The following is a 15,585-nucleotide window of genomic DNA, read 5'->3' as shown; positions in this document are numbered from 1 at the left end:
CTCGGGCCGGGCACTGCCAGCGGGGGAACGGCGGCCGGGCGTTCGCTGCGCTAAACCGGTGGCTGGGACGCACTCGACTTTTATTGTTCACTGCCGCGCTTCCGCTAGGCTGCCTGGGGCTTAGTTCCCTTCTAAAAAATACGTGGAGCATTTGAGGCGTAGCAGGGTGAGTGGAGCATAGGACCACCGCAAATATGCAGAGTACTGAGTCCGGGAACAAAGACACCAAAAATGCAGGTGAGGTCCTCTGGGGACATCCCCTGTCCTACAGCGGCCCCCTGGCTCACCACCGCTCTCTGTCCCTAAGTTACTCATCGTGTTTTGACAACTGCTTATTTTCTGAAATTGCCTGGACACGTAGTCTAGGACATGCTTGTATAATTCAGTTGTTCCAAGAAACCAAAGTGCCTTTCCTAGGAAAAGGTTCCAGGAATAATCATGAGTGCCCTCGATACAATTTTTTAGGTCGGCTGCCCCTTCTCTCCAAAGCTCTACTTTTCCCAAAGCTCTTCAGACTGCCTTGCTGAGGTAGGAGAGAGAGCCTCAATCACTTAAGTGTCTTATCAGCCCTCTACCCAGACTCCACTGGCCCGCTGGAAAAGAAATCGGGCATGAATTGTAGAGGATCTTCCACCTTAAGGCAGCTGTTAGTCTTAGTCTGATGTAGACCTGCATAGAGGAACTGATGGAACCGAGCAGGATGTTTGGACCCGATGTTTTTTCTTCACACTCTTCTGTCGCCTCCTCCCATTTCTGCACAGCTCTCACCCACTACTCTACCCCGTCATGCTTCCCCTTGCTAACGTTTCTGACGAGTTGTGACTTAACTAAGAAATAAACACAAGGTATTAGTCTTTTTTTTTTTTTCAAAATTCGTAATGTCATGGATACAGATAACACCAAGCAAACAAGAAAACTGCACATGGTGCAGTCCATTCCTGATTTAAGAACTAGGAAGAACCAAGAGCTAGAGAAAACCAGTATTCTAGACAACATTTAAATCTGCATAATAACGACATGGGAAAGCTGGACTCTGAGAAATAATGACCACAAAAGAAAACTCATCGTAGCAAAGTGAGTAAAATTTGATACGTACATAAAGAACGTCGATGAATCAAATCTTTATGTATGAGTTAAAACAGGAAAAAAAAGTATGAAACATACGCATGAGAATAGTATCACGATAAAATGAATGGAAAACGTGGGAAAATGTTACTGCATTGTTTAGAAAGTTGATCAAGGAATTAACTTGGTTTAATTAAACCTATTCCAGAAACACTTTCTTAATAAAGACCCATTAATGTCTTAACATGTTTGATTAAGATATTGGCTTCAAGTATACCGGAATCAGAATGACAGTCACAACTTATCAGAAATGTAGCAAGGGTTGTAGTGATCCTTCACCAAGATGAGCAAAAATTAACTCAGGGAAAGGTAGGCGTTTTATATATTACTTTATTTAGCTAGTTAGGAGGATCAAAGCTGCCAAGGCCTAGGAAAGGGCAAGGATAATTGGAAACAGCTTTTTTCCTTGAAAAAATTCAAAGGAAAACAGAGATGTTCCTTTTAGCCAGCAAAACACTTTAACTAAAAATATCTGACTTCAATTTAGCTCTAAAGTAAATGTCCCTGTACCTTGGTTTACTTCATACCCCTTTTGTTTCCCAGGCTGGTAAATCAGTAGTGTCACGTGTGGGGAAAGTTTGAGGAAAAGAACAGAGTAAAATTTATTTTGTCAGGTAGTGTGAACTCTGAAATTTTTGAAAATGTAGATTACCATGTCATATTTTGCTAATTGCTTGAGTCTTTTAAAAAGGGTTATTTAAATACTACTCAGAATCTCAGATGAGAATGCTGTTTAGTCTTTCTCTTCAAAGATTACAAAATAGATGTTATGTTTTCAAAAACCAAAAAGCAGAGGCCTGTCTCAGAAAGTGTAGTCTATATGTGAGGTAATAGGTGAGTTGGTTACATTATCTGGTCAGCTCATGTGCATACAATGACTAACATTTTTGATCTTACTCTTGTGTTTATGTATATCCAGAACTGACCTTCCCTTTCCAAGTTGGGATTTTTTTTTTACTTGTTTAGAAGAAGATGTATAGGTGGGTGCATACATTTTTTGTTCCACAACACAGTCGTTTTTTTTACTTGGTCACTGCTGTTTTGGTGGTAACTGGATGCCAAAATTGTATACTTCAACACAGCACCAGACTTTTGGCCTCTGTCCATAATCAAGTAAATTGCATTTGGAACAGCTCCCAAGGCTTTTATTTGGTATGGTATCAAATTTGGAGAGGGTGGGCATTCAGGGTGGAAATCAAACCAGATTGCTTGACTTTGGTAAATCAAGTGGAAGATGATGCTTTGTTGACTTTTGGAGAGGTTTTCTGGGAGGTGTTTTTGTGCTTGTGTATATAGCTTTGTATAGTACATTTACTGCAGCTGTTTACCGCTAAGTTACTGTAGTCACTCTTGTAAACAACTTTGAGAATAAAAGACTCAGTTTTTATAATCAGTTCATTTCCCTTTTATTAAATTTACTTAAGTTTTCCATTTGCCTTAATGCAGTAGAAATCTAGAGATAATTTTGTACTAGCTGTTGATTTTGGTGCATAGGAATAATATCTGATTTCCATTCGGTTGATTAAAATAGTTAGTTAAAATTAGTCAACAAATAGCAAAATACCAACTATTTAATCATGTATATGAGGTTGTCCTTAGTTGAGAACCGCAACAGTAAACACCAAATGAAAGCGCACCTTATAGGTTAAGATTGAAGTTGGTCATTCAGCCGTTTTGATGGGTGATAGACTATTTGCTCTCTTAAATTTAATTCAGTAACTTAAATGTCAGGCCTTTTTTTTTTTTTTTTTAAATCGAGACAGAGTCTCACTCCATCACCCAGGCAGGAATACAGTGGCACAATCTCAGCTCACTGCAACCTCTGCCTTCTGGATTCAAGTGATTCTCATGCCTCAGCCTCCCAAAGTGCTGGGATTATAGGCGTGAGTCACCATGCCTGGCCACCATGTTTACTCTTAGGTGCAGAAGATAGTATAAGAAATTATTTTGATGAAGGGAAGTCTTTTTTTTTCTTTTCTTTTCTTTTTTTTTTTTTTGAGATGGCGTCTCCCTCTGTTGCAGAGTGCAGTGGCGCAGTGGCGTGATCTCGATTCACCACAACCTCTGCCTCCCGGGTTCAAGTGATTCTTCTGCCTCAGCTTACCGAGTAGCTAGGACTGTAGGCACGTGCTACCATGCCCAGCTAATTTTTGTATTTTTAGTAGAGATGGGGTTTCACTGTGTTGGCCAGGCTAGTCTTGAATTCCTGACCTCATGATCCGCCCGCCCGGGCCTCCCAAAGTGCTGAGATTATAAGGAATGACGCCACCACGCCCGGCCTTTTTTCTTTCTTTCTTTCTTTTTTGAGACAGAGTCTCGCTGTGTTGCCCAGGTTGGAGTGCAGTAGCATGAATTTTGCTCACCGCAACCTCTGCCTCCCAGGTTCAAGCGATTCTTCCGCCTCAACCTCCTGCGTAGCTGGCATTATGGGTGCCCACGACCATGCCCAGCTAAGTTTTGTATTTTTAGTAGAGACAGGGTTTCACCATGTTGGCCAGGCTGGTCGACCTTAGGTGACCCACCCGCCTTGGCTTCCCAAAGTGCTGGGATTACAGGCATGAGCCACCGTGCCTGACCAAAGGGAAGGTTTTCACTAATGTGGTATTGTGTGTTCTAACCAAAATGGTAGAGTTGCCAAATAGGGAATTTCGTATCCAAATATGACATGACCCCACACTAGTGGTCTTGTGCTCTGTGAGATGAATATTTGACAATGTACATTTATAAAAATATATATATATATATCAGTGTTACATTTTATAATTGATGTAAATGTGATGATACATAGTTTATAGCTAACATGGAGCCTGGACTCTTGGCCCACATCTCAACCTGAGCCCATTGATGTTTGGAGCTGGACAATTAATTATTTGTGGAGGGCTGTTCTGTGTATTGTATGGTGTTCAGCAGCACTCTTTGGCCTTTACCCGATAGATGCTAGGAGTGCCACTCCCAGTTGTGACAACCAAAAATGCCTCCTGACATTACCAGATAATCCCCTGGAGGGCAGAATTGCCTTTGGTGAGAACTGCTGGTATAAATCTATCTACCTTAACTGGGAAGTGTGGTTAATTTTGCGTAGCAGTGTTCATTAAATGACTCGGGGGGAGGGGGAGGGAGCAAAGCAGAACTGGAAAAGTGACTATGAAAGGTAGCTATGCAAGGTACTTTAGAATTGTTTTGTAAGGTAATATATAAATGCAAATGAAATTTAAGCTGGTAATGTTCATGATGCAGAATAAAGATGTGATTGGAATTCTTGTAGGAACATTGGTGGGTTGGGGGCAAAGGTTTTTTTGGGGGGTGTTGGAGAAGTTATGTAGAATATGTTGTGTCTTTGGATGGAGTATGTTTTCTGTCCACTTAAATTATGTAAGTATCTCAAAGTATATTATATTGTATGTGTGTATTAATCTATTTTTTATATTCCTTTAGGTATTTAAGTTAGTGGATGGGAAACAGATTCCTTTGACAAGGAAGAAATGAAAAAATTAGCCATAGTTGTTTTTCTTCTCTACCACAGTATTACCCGGGTCAGGAAAGATAGGGTTGAATTCAGAACAGCTGCTTATCAGAAAAGAAAGTATGTAGCAAGAGAATCTTGACAACTTAAAAAATAACAAGTTTGGATACTTTGTTTTACAATGTGTATTTCAGGCGTGCATTCTGTCTTGTTTTCTTTTTGGGCATACATTCTTAAAGAATAGCTTTGTAGCACTAGGCTTCAAACTTGCTAGATACTTCCCAAGTAATTGAGTCACTGTATATATAAGGACTCTGAAATTTATCTTTTTTTTTTTTGCTCATAATTGAGATTCACTTTCATTTTTTGCTTTAATAAAAAAAAGCTTTATTCAGACTGTGTTTTTTTTTTTTGAGACAGGGTCTTGCTCTGTCACTCAGACTAGAGTACAGTGGCACAATCACAGCTCACTACAGCCTCAACCTCCTGTGCTAAAGTGATCCTGCCACCTCAGTGTCAATCTGTAGCTGGAAGTACAGGCATGTTCCCCATGCCCGGCTAATGTATGTGTGTGTGTATATGTGTATGTGTGTGTGTGTGTGTGTGTGTGTATATATATATATTTGTAGCTATAGGACCTCACTATGTTTCCCAGATTGGTCTCAAACTCCTGAGCTCAAGTCATCCTCCTGTCTCAGCCTCCTTAAGTGTTTGTGTTACAGGCATGAGGCACTGTGCCTGGTTTATTTTTTGCTTTTTCACTTGTTTCTTCCCCCTACCCCCACCCCGCACTAAAGTTACTTTAAAACAAACAAACAAACAAAACCCCACCATAAAACTGCAAAGACATTAAATATTGCTTTTAAAAATATAAATGGTTGAAATTGTTTCTTGATGGTGGCTATCTAATGCTAATATTTTTATACTGTAAGTTACTTTTTTTTTTTTCTAGCACAACATCATAAAAGAAATCCATCAGAATGACACCTTCTCAGGTTGCCTTTGAAATAAGAGGAACTCTTTTACCAGGTATTTTAAAAGTTTTACTTTAAAACAATTAAAATTAAATTAGCATGTTTCTTATCTGGATTACCTTAAATATGGAGTTGCTATTAGAGTGCACCTGATTTTTTAGATGAAAATATCTGTAGGTCCTACCTGATATCAGAAATGTACTTGGAGCATAGTAAGCAGACCAAAAACCTCCTCAAACACTGTCTTGTTCTCATGTTTTCCCAAAAAAGCTGTGAATTTATACTTAACTTTGCACAGGACAGAGATGGTTGGGCTGTGGTTTCTAGGCAGCATTAAAATGAAGGAAACTTTGCTAGTGCAAGAAGTTGGTAGGCCAGGCGCAATGGCTCATGCCTGTAATCCCAGCACTTTGGGAGGCCGAGGTGGGCAGATCACTTGAGGTCAGGAATTCAAGACCAGCCTGGCCAACATGGTGAAACCCCGTCTCTACTAAAAATACAAAAATCACCCGGGCGTGGTGGCACGTGCCTGTAATCCCAGCTACTTGGGAGGCTGAGGCAGGAGAATTGCTTGAACCCAGTAGGCAGAGGTTGCAGTGACCTGAGATCATGCCATTGCACTCCAGCCTGGGTGACAGCCAGACTCTGTCTCAAAAAAAAAAAAAAAAAGAAAGAAAGAATAAGTTGGTGAAACAATTGGCTGGGATAACCTTGTTCCTATGTGTGAATATGTTTTTAGCCTCATTGTATTTTTTGCAGTCCCTTAAAGTGCTGTGAGATAATTTTAGTGTAAGATAGCGTGTCAAAGCCGTATCACACCTGGGCTCTCATAAAACTGAGGTACCTCTCAGTTTTATGTACTCTGGCTATACAGGCCTTTCAGTTCCTTAAATGTGCTGCATTCCTTCCTCCTTTCTATCCTTTTAGGACTTTCTCAAATGCTGTTTCCTCTGCCTAGATCTTTGCCCACTCTCATACTCCCCCTGTTCCTTCTCTCCCCTGTCCCCACTGCTAGCCTCCTGATTCCACTAGGTTCTGGCCCTATTTTATAGCACCTCTTGGATATTTTCTAGAATTATTTGAGTGACAGATTGTAAACTCTGTTGAAAACATGACTTTTTGTTTTTTGAGACGGAGTCTTGCTCTGCGCCCAGCCTAGAGTGCAGTGGCACGATCTCAGCTCACTGCAACCTCCGCCTCGTGTGTTTAAGCAATTCTCCTGCCTCAGCCTCCTGAGTAGCTGGGATTACAGGTGCCTATCATGGCGCCCGGCTAATTTTTGTATTTTTAGTAGAGACAGGGTTTCACGGTCTTGTCCAGGCTGGTCTGGAACTCCTGACCTCGTGATCCACCCGCCTGGGCCTCCCAAAGTGCTGGATTACAGGTGGGAGCCACCATGCCCAGCCTTTTTTTTTTTTTTTTGAGATGGAGTCTCACTTTGTTGCCCAGGCTGGAGTGCAGTGACGTGATCTCGGCTCACTGCAACCTCGGCCTGCCAGGTTCAAGCAATTCTCCTGCTTCAGACTCCTGAGTAGCTGCGATTACAGGCACCCACCACTACACCCAGCTAATTTTTTTTTTTAGACAGAGTCTTGCTCTGTTGCCCAGGCTGGAGTGCAGTGGCACGATCTCAGCTCACTGCAGCCTCGGCCTCCCGGGTTCAAGCGATTCTTCTGCCTTAGCCTCCCGAGTAGCTGGGATTACAGGTGCCTGCCACCATACCCAGCTAATTTTTGTATTTTTAGTAGAGATAGGGCTTCACCATGTTGGCCAGGCTGGTCTTGAACTCCTGACCTAGTGATCCGCCAACTTTGGCCTCCCAAAGTCCTGGGATTATAGGCATGAGCCACCACACCCGGCCTGTGCCTACTAATTTTTTATTTTCAGTAGAGACAAGGTTTTACCATGTTGGCCAGGCTGGTCTTGAACTCCTGACCTAAAGTGATCCGCCAGCTTTGGCCTCCCGAAGTGCTGGGATTATAGGCGTGAGCCACCGCACCCGGCCTGTACCTGGCTAATTTTTTATTTTCAGTAGAGACAAGGTTTCACCATGTTGGCCAGGCTGGTCTTGAACTCCTGACCTAAAGTGACCTGCCCTCCTTAGCCTCCCAAAGTGCTGGCATTATAGGCATCAGCAAATCACACCTGGTGTTTTTCTATTTGTAGTAGAGACAGGGTTTTGCTATGTTGGCCAGGCTGTTCTCGAACTTCTGGCTTTAAGTGATCTCCCTGCCTTGGCCTCCCAAAGTGCTGGGATTACAGGCATGGGCCACTGTGCCTGGCCCACATGTATTTAGAGCCCTGAAATCTGAATGACTGTCACACTTGGAATTTTAGTTAAGTTTTAGGCAGTCCAAGCTAACAAAATGCTCATGCAGGTGGCTAAAGCTGAGTACAATTCTAGTCTTACTAGAGCGGTGCCTCAAACTTGGAATCCCAGCTGTTCTCAGAATGTGGAGGAGTCTGTCTTGAGCCAAATTGGCAGTTGGACTCAGTTCATTATCTTTTTCTTTATGAATTTTAATTGTATTCAGAATGTGTTGATATTTAAGTCAGAGACTTCTACGTACTTTTATCCAAGTGTGTTCTGCTAAATATATAAAATTTAGCAAGAAGAGGTGGTAGCTATATGTTGGCTTTTAAAGTCTATTGATAAGTGTTCAAAAGAAATGATAGTCATTACTTTAGTTAAGAAGTACTAGATTTTGGCCAGGTGGGATGGCTCATGCCTGTAATCCCAGCACTTTGGAAGGCCAAGGCAGGCAGATCACCTGAGGAGTTCAAGACCAACCTAGCTAACATGGTGATCCCATCTTTATCAAAAATACAGAAATTACACAGTCGTGATGGTGTGTACCTGTAATCCCAGCTACTAGGGAGGCTGAGGCAGGAGAATTGCTTGGACCCGGGAAGTGGAGGTTGCAGTGAGCCCAGATCATGCCACTGCACTCCAGCCCGGGCAACAGAGCAAAACTCCATCTCCAAAAACCAAAAAAGAAGTACTAGATTTTCCAACTATGTAAGTCTTTGTTTTGATGGGTTTTTAATTACATTTCTGCTCTCTCATTGAAGTTTTGTTTTTGTTGTTTTTGAGATGGAGTCTTGCTCTGTTGCCCAGGGTGGAGTGTAGTGGTGCGATCTCAGCTCATTGCAACCTCTGCCTCCTGGGTTCAAGTGAATTCTCCTGCCTCAGCCTCCCGAGTAGCTGGGATTACAGGCACCTGCCCCCACACGCCCACCTCAGCCTCCTAGAGTGCTGGGATTACAGGTGTGAGCCACCACGCCTGGCCTTGATAATGTTCTTGATGTGAAACTTATTAATAGCTACTGTTTGACTTTCTAGAAAATATTAATGACCCTTTAGAGTACTGATAGACATATAGTGTTTGCCTGTTAAAATTGGAAGCTGTCTTGAAAGCAGAGACTGTGGTTTTATCCCATGTGTATTCTTGGATGCTTGTTACTGGCTCAATGAGTAGTTGAACAGATGAAGAAAACATCCGTATGCCTTCTGCCTTTTCTCTGGCTTTGGTTCTAGAAGGGTGAGTTGAGTTAATAGGCAGGTGTTAGTGAGCGGTAGGTACCTGGGCCCAAACCTGTATCTAGTGAGGCTCCTTCATCTCTGCTAAAGGAGGCAGCACATCTGGTTGAACTAATGCAAACTTCCCTACTTGTCCCACTATGACTGATTGTTCTGTTTCTCTGTGACTGATTGTTCTGTTTCTTTAGGAGAAGTTTTTGCAATATGTGGAAGCTGTGATGCTTTGGGAAACTGGAATCCTCAAAATGCTGTGGCTCTTCTTCCAGAGAATGACACAGGTGAAAGGTGAGTATGGAAATGTGAGGTTACAGAATAACTGTGACATTAACCTTAGGATTTTAGGGGCTTTTAAGATATCTTGGTATTTTTTCTTTTAGTTTTAATTTTTATCATCGTTATCATGTTGCATAGTTTTATGAGTGAAATAATTTTACAAAATGTGTGTGGTAAAAACAGGTTCCTTTCTTACCGGTAATCCCCGCCTCTCAACCACTTTCATTTCTTTTTTTTGTAATTTATTTTTTATTTTTACAACTCAGGATAATTGAATACACTTTTACTTCTTGACTGGTTCTTTAGGTACTTACCACCATAATTAGTTAGACAGGGTCTCGCTCTGTCACCCAAGCTGGAGTAGGGTGGTGTGATCCTAGTTCAGTGCAGCCTTGAACTCTTGGGCTGAAGCCATCCTTGCACCTCAGCCTCCTGAGTAACTGTGACTATAGGCACCCATCACCATGCCTAGTTAATTGTGGGGTTTTTTTGTGTGTTTTATTTTTGGTGTGGAGATGGCATTTTTTGTTTGTTTTTTGGGTTTTTTTTTTTTTTTTGGCACAAAGGTGGTGTCTGGCTATGTTGCCCAGGCTGATCTGAAATTCCTGGACCTGAGATCCTCCCACCTTGCTTTCTTATTTAAAGAAACATTTTAAGGCATTATCATTTGTCTTGTCAATATATATTCTTCTCTTTTTTTTCATTTTTTCTGATTTATTTTTTTAATTGTCAGTACATATTCTTGATAAGAGATCTAATTTTTGTATTTGCTTATAAAAGTATTTCCTTGAAGTATTAGTGTTAAAAGGAGCTGAGAGTGGAACACATACTTAGATATCTTAGCTAAAATAAAGAAATGTATTCACTAGTGGCATTGAATCCATCAGTAAACTTAGTATGGGCCCAGCGGATGGAGAAAGGTAAATCTAGGTGTCAGCCACTCTTCTGCAGTTAAGTGTGAGCTCAGGCAACTGATGTATGTAGGCCTCAGTTACCTCATCTACACAGTAAAGGCGTTAGCATAAATGAGTGGATGTCAGCAGAGGTGGCACTTACCCCACTGTGGATAGTTGGAAGTGTTATAGGTTTTCCTAAATAGCATACAAGTATATCCAGCGCCAGATTAGGTGATTGCTAAGGCTCTATTTTCCTGTAGCGCAGCATGACTTAAAATGTGGCCTGTGCACCAGTACCAGTCCAAAAGACTTTAAAAAAAGTCAATCCATGATGTGAGAAATACAAAAATTGAGAGCAAGCATTTAGAAATGGGTATAGCAGTTTGACTCCATGCATGTCACTGTGGGCACATCTCATTGAACTGGGTATGTAGATGAGAATATTGGTCACCAAACAGGTTGAGTAAAGGAAACAAAAACTGCTGGTCATTGACAGCAAATAGTTTGAGGAGCACCGGTGGTAAAGCAGAGGAAAATAACAAAGGAAGGTAAAACAACAGTAATGGAAGCTAAGGGAAAGAAAATAAAAAAACACAGAACTCCCTTTTTTCTAGTTTGTCACTAGTATCACACATTTTCTCAGCCAATTCTCAGCTCTTCTTATAAGAGTTCTATTGGTAAATTGTATTATTTCAGTAGTATATATTCTTTACTAGTCTTTCAAAGACTAGTATTTCCTTCAAGTGGCTGTTTTTTCTTTGATTTTCTGATCAGCCACTCTGGTCTGAAGTGACTTGTCTCTAAAACACACCCTTGCCTGTCCTAAGTCAGTTTCAGCCAACTTGGTCAAAAAGTTATGAACAGGATAAGACACTTAACAACTTTAAGAGGACCAGTTGTTCATATGTTGTGCATATACAGTGAAATAGAGCCGATTCACAGGTGGCAGATAAACAGTGTTTTACAGGGAGAAGGGAGTAGATGACACAGGAATCCATGTGCCTTTAGACAATATTCATGAGTTTTAGAATTGTGTTTCTTTGGAATTTTAATATACTCTACATATAAGTCTGCTGTGCCCCTCTCTTTCAGGGAGCGTCTTAAGCTTTCTCTTACCAGCTCTCCCTACCCACAGGCTCATAGCAGCTAGAGCTTTCCTGGAATTTTTTTCTACTTAGAGATAACTTGAAGGTCATGGTATCATTTCCTAATACTGCTGAAGATGTGGGTCACTTGTGGTTTCATTTGCCCTCCTTGTAGATTTTATGGTATTTTGGGAAAGGACATAAGGGCAATTCAGAATTAGGCAGTTGCACTAAACTACTGCATGACTATCCGTCTTTCCTGGTTTTTATTTAATTTCATCAGATAATTTTGTCTTCACCAAACAGTGCTGATTCTTTCTTTGAATTTTTTTGTTGTTGTTGTTGTTGTTGTTTTTTTGAGACAGAGTCTTGCTCTGTCGCCCAGGCTGGAGTGCAGTGGCGCGATCTTGGCTCACTGCAAACTCCGCTCCCGGGTTCACGCCATTCTCCTGCCTCAGCCTCCCGAGTGGCTGGGACTACAGGCGCCCGCCACCATGCCCGGCTAATTTTTTTTGTATTTTTTTAATAGAGACGGGGTTTCACCGTGTTAGCCAGGATGGTCTCGATCTCCTGACCTCGTTATCTACCCACCTCGGCCTCCCAAAGTGCTGGGATTACAGGCTTGAGCCACTGTGCCCAGCCTTTTAAAAATTTTTTTAGACAGGGTCTCACTCTGTCACACAGGCTAGAGTGCAGTGGCGTGATTTCAGTTCACTCTAACCTCAAACTCCTGGGCTCCAGTGATCTTCCTGCCTCAGCCTCTCGAGTAGCTAGATGCACACCATCATGCCCAGCTAATTAAATTTTTTTTTATAGAGATGAGGTTTCACTATGTTGAGACCCAGGCTGTTCCTGAACTCCTGGGCTCAAGCTTCCCTCCTGCCTCAGCCTCCCAACGTTCTGGGTGTAAGCCTGGGTTCTGGTTCATTCTTAAATTTGCCACGTTTGCTTAGACAAGTGGAGTAAAAAGACTTGCTGCTTTGCCTTCTTTATCTCTTATTTTCATTTAGTGGTTCTTTACCAGGGATCACATTAGAATCACTTGGGAGGACTTGAAAAAAAATACACATACCTAGATCCTGGAGATTGAGAAATAATGGCTGAGAGAGTGGCTGCAGCACAGTTTTCAAAGCTTATTACTAATTCTACTCTGCACATCTGGGGCTAGTTTCACATGCTCCAACTGTTTTATAGATGAGGTAGTACTGGGAATTTGCCCCCCCCTTTTTTTTTTCCTTTTGGGGTAGCAGAAATGGCAACTTTCTATTCTGAATTGGAAGAGTCTGCCTGGAAACCTCTGTTGAAAAGAATTCTGAGGCTTGTTGGGGAAAATTAGGGAACATGTGCCAAGCATTTGCTATTCTTTTTTTGTTTTTGTTTTGAGATGGAGTCTCACTCTGTCGCCCAGGCTGGAGTGCAGTGGTGTGATCTGGGCTCACTGCAACCTCGGCCTCACGGGTTCAAGCGATTCTCCTGCCTCAGCCTCCTGAGTAGCTGGGATTATAGGCGCATGCCACCACGCCCGGCTAATTTTTGTATTTTTAGTAGAGATGTGGTTTCATCATGTTGGTCATGCTGGTCTTGAACTCCTGACCTTGTGATCCGCCCACCTCAGCCTCCTAAAGTGCTGGGTTACAGTTGTGAGCCACCATGCCTGGCAGCATTTGCTATTCTTGCTTTAAAGCAGTGATATTTATTTATTTATTTATTTATTTATTTATTTATTTATTTTTTATTATACTTTAAGTTCTAGGGTACATGTGCACAATGTGCAGGTTTGTTACATATGTATACATGTGCCATGTTGGTTTGTTTAAAGCAGTGATTTTTAAAAATGTACATACCTTAATTAAAAAATACTTTATTGCTAAAAAATGATACAATCATTTGAGCCTTTGGTGAATTGCAGTCTTTTTGCTGGTGGAGAGTTTTGTCTCGATGTTGATGGCTGCTAACTGATCAGAGTTGTGGTTGCTGAAGGTTGAAGGACAGTGTCAATTTCTTAAAATAAGACAATGGGCCGGGCGCGGTGGCTCACGCCTGTAATCCCAGCACTTTGGGAGGCCCAGGCGGGCGCATCATGAGGTCAGGAGATCGAGACCATCCTGGCTAACATGGTGAAACCCTGTCTCTACTAAAACTACAAAAAATTAGCCGGGCATGGTGGTGGGCGCCTGTAGTCCCAACTACTCAGGAGGCTGAGGCAGGAGAATGGCGTGAACCCGGGAGGCGGAGCTTGCAGTGAGCCGAGATTATGGCACTGCACTCCAGCCGGGGCGACAGAACGAGACTCCATCTCAAAAAAAAAAAAAAAAATGAGGTTTACCACATTGATTAACCGTTCCTTTCATTGAAAGATTTTTCTGTAGCATGTAATCACCATAACAGATATAATAATAACAAAAAAGTTTGAAACATGAGATTTGCCAAACTGTAACATAGACACAAAGTAAGCACATGTTGTTGGGAAAATGGCACTGATAGACTTGCTGGACTCAGGTTTGCCACAAACCTTCAATTTGTAAAAAACACAGTATCTGTGAAGTATAATAAAGTGCAATACAGTGAGCTATATCTGTATTTAATTTAGGAGCTAAGATTGTATCAGAGTGAGGACAATGCCCTAAAACCTGTCTTAGCAGAACCAGGTAGGGTTAAACTACTCATACTGAATTAAGGTTTGGTTAATGGTCTATGACAGAGATTCTCAAAGTGTTCATAAAAGTTACCTGGAGGTTGCCCGGGCATGGTGGCTCAAGCCTGTAATCCCGGCACTTTGGGAGGCTGAGGCGGGCGGATCATGAGGTCAGGAGATTGAAACCATCCTGGCTAATGCAGTGAAACCCCATCTCTACTAAAAATACAAAAACAAAATTAGCCAGGCATAGTGGCGGTTGCCCGTAGTCCCAGCTACTGGGGAGGCTGAGGCAGGAGAACAGCATGAACCCGGGAGGCAGAGCTTGCAGTGAACCGAGATCGCGCCACTGCACTCCAGTCTCGGAGACAGAGCGAGACTCCATCTCAAAAAAAAAATAAAAAAATAAAGTTACCTGGAGGCTTGTTAAAATACAGATTACTGGGCCCCCACCCCCAGAGTTCCTAATTTAGTAAGTCTGAGTGGGGCCTGAGAATTTGCATTTCTAAGAAGCTCCCAGCTGCTAATGATGATCTGGGACCATGCTTTGGATACCACTGGTTTATTATTTGAAGCTAAAAATCAGTTACAGTAATGAATTGTAGTGAATTCTTGACCTTAAGGCAGCTGTTGAGTCAAATCTTTAGTTTCTGTTAGAATAACATAGTTCAGAGAAAGACATTGGCCTGAAACAAGGTACAGGTTCTGACTGCTTGTCTAAGGAATAGCCAGAGCCTGGATAGAACAGTTTAGAATAAGGGATAGTCAAGAACAGGAGTGTAATTCATGTTTATCTCTCATTTGTACCACAAAAGCTGTGACCCAAAGTCTCTTATCAGCCATGTAACATCCCTCACTAAATGGGAAGTCAGAGAAGATTCTGACTGTGGCTTCCACTTTTGTATGACTTGAATTTTCTGTTTGGAAACTTATCCTGGCTCTTTATATGGCTGGTTCCTTCTCATCATGTAGATCTCAGCTCAGACAGCGCTTCCTCATTAAAACCTTCCTTCCTTTTAAAAGCCTCCTCCAAAACTTCCTTGTATCTATCTTTTTTGGTTATTTTTCTATCTATCCACACAGCAAAGGAAGCTCTTTGAAGATGAGGCTGTTTCTGCAGTATATACTCCTGTGTTCCCATTGCCTGCTACAGAGTAGGCCTGTAAAATTTTGTGTAGGAATAAATGAGTGATATTGGTCACATGTTTTATTTGAGGGTTTTTGTGAATTAAAAAGTCTTTATGCACTGTAGTTTGATATTGATGCTGCTGCTTTTAATTTTCTTTCTTCACAGCATGTTATGGAAAGCAACCATTGTACTCAGTAGAGGAGTATCAGTTCAGTATCGCTACTTCAAAGGGTACTTTTTAGAACCAAAGGTATGTTTTCTTTATCTAGTTTCCAATTTCTTTAGCACTTCCTTCAAAAGCAACTCACTTAAGTTTGAAAACGTTCAAATTAAAATGCATTTGCTTTGGTCAAATAAGGAATAGAACTCTTGATTAATAAAATTTACCAAAACCAAGGAAGTAGCCACTTCAGAGGCAGATGATGTCTGCCATGGAATTTTAAAAAGACGTAGTAAGTATGTTC

General features: G+C 41.7%; 1 protein-coding gene across 1 annotated transcript in view; it reads left to right on the top strand.

The window, feature by feature from the left end:
- The first annotated feature begins 5,538 nt into the window (after window positions 1-5,538).
- GPCPD1 (glycerophosphocholine phosphodiesterase GDE1 homolog (S. cerevisiae)) overlaps window positions 5,539-15,585 on the top strand; it is a 57,986-nt gene continuing 47,939 nt past the window's right edge. Inside the window, exons 1-3 of the mRNA XM_011975390.1 lie at window positions 5,539-5,617; window positions 9,292-9,388; window positions 15,287-15,371. Of these exons, the coding sequence (XP_011830780.1) occupies window positions 5,569-5,617; window positions 9,292-9,388; window positions 15,287-15,371 (231 nt within the window). The 5' untranslated portion in view covers window positions 5,539-5,568. The remainder of the gene's footprint in view (window positions 5,618-9,291; window positions 9,389-15,286; window positions 15,372-15,585) is intronic.

The sequence above is a fragment of the Mandrillus leucophaeus genome, unplaced genomic scaffold (assembly GCF_000951045.1).
Source record: "Mandrillus leucophaeus isolate KB7577 unplaced genomic scaffold, Mleu.le_1.0 Scaffold101, whole genome shotgun sequence".
Taxonomy (NCBI): domain Eukaryota; kingdom Metazoa; phylum Chordata; class Mammalia; order Primates; family Cercopithecidae; genus Mandrillus; species Mandrillus leucophaeus.
This window is presented reverse-complemented; position numbering and strand designations above follow the sequence as displayed.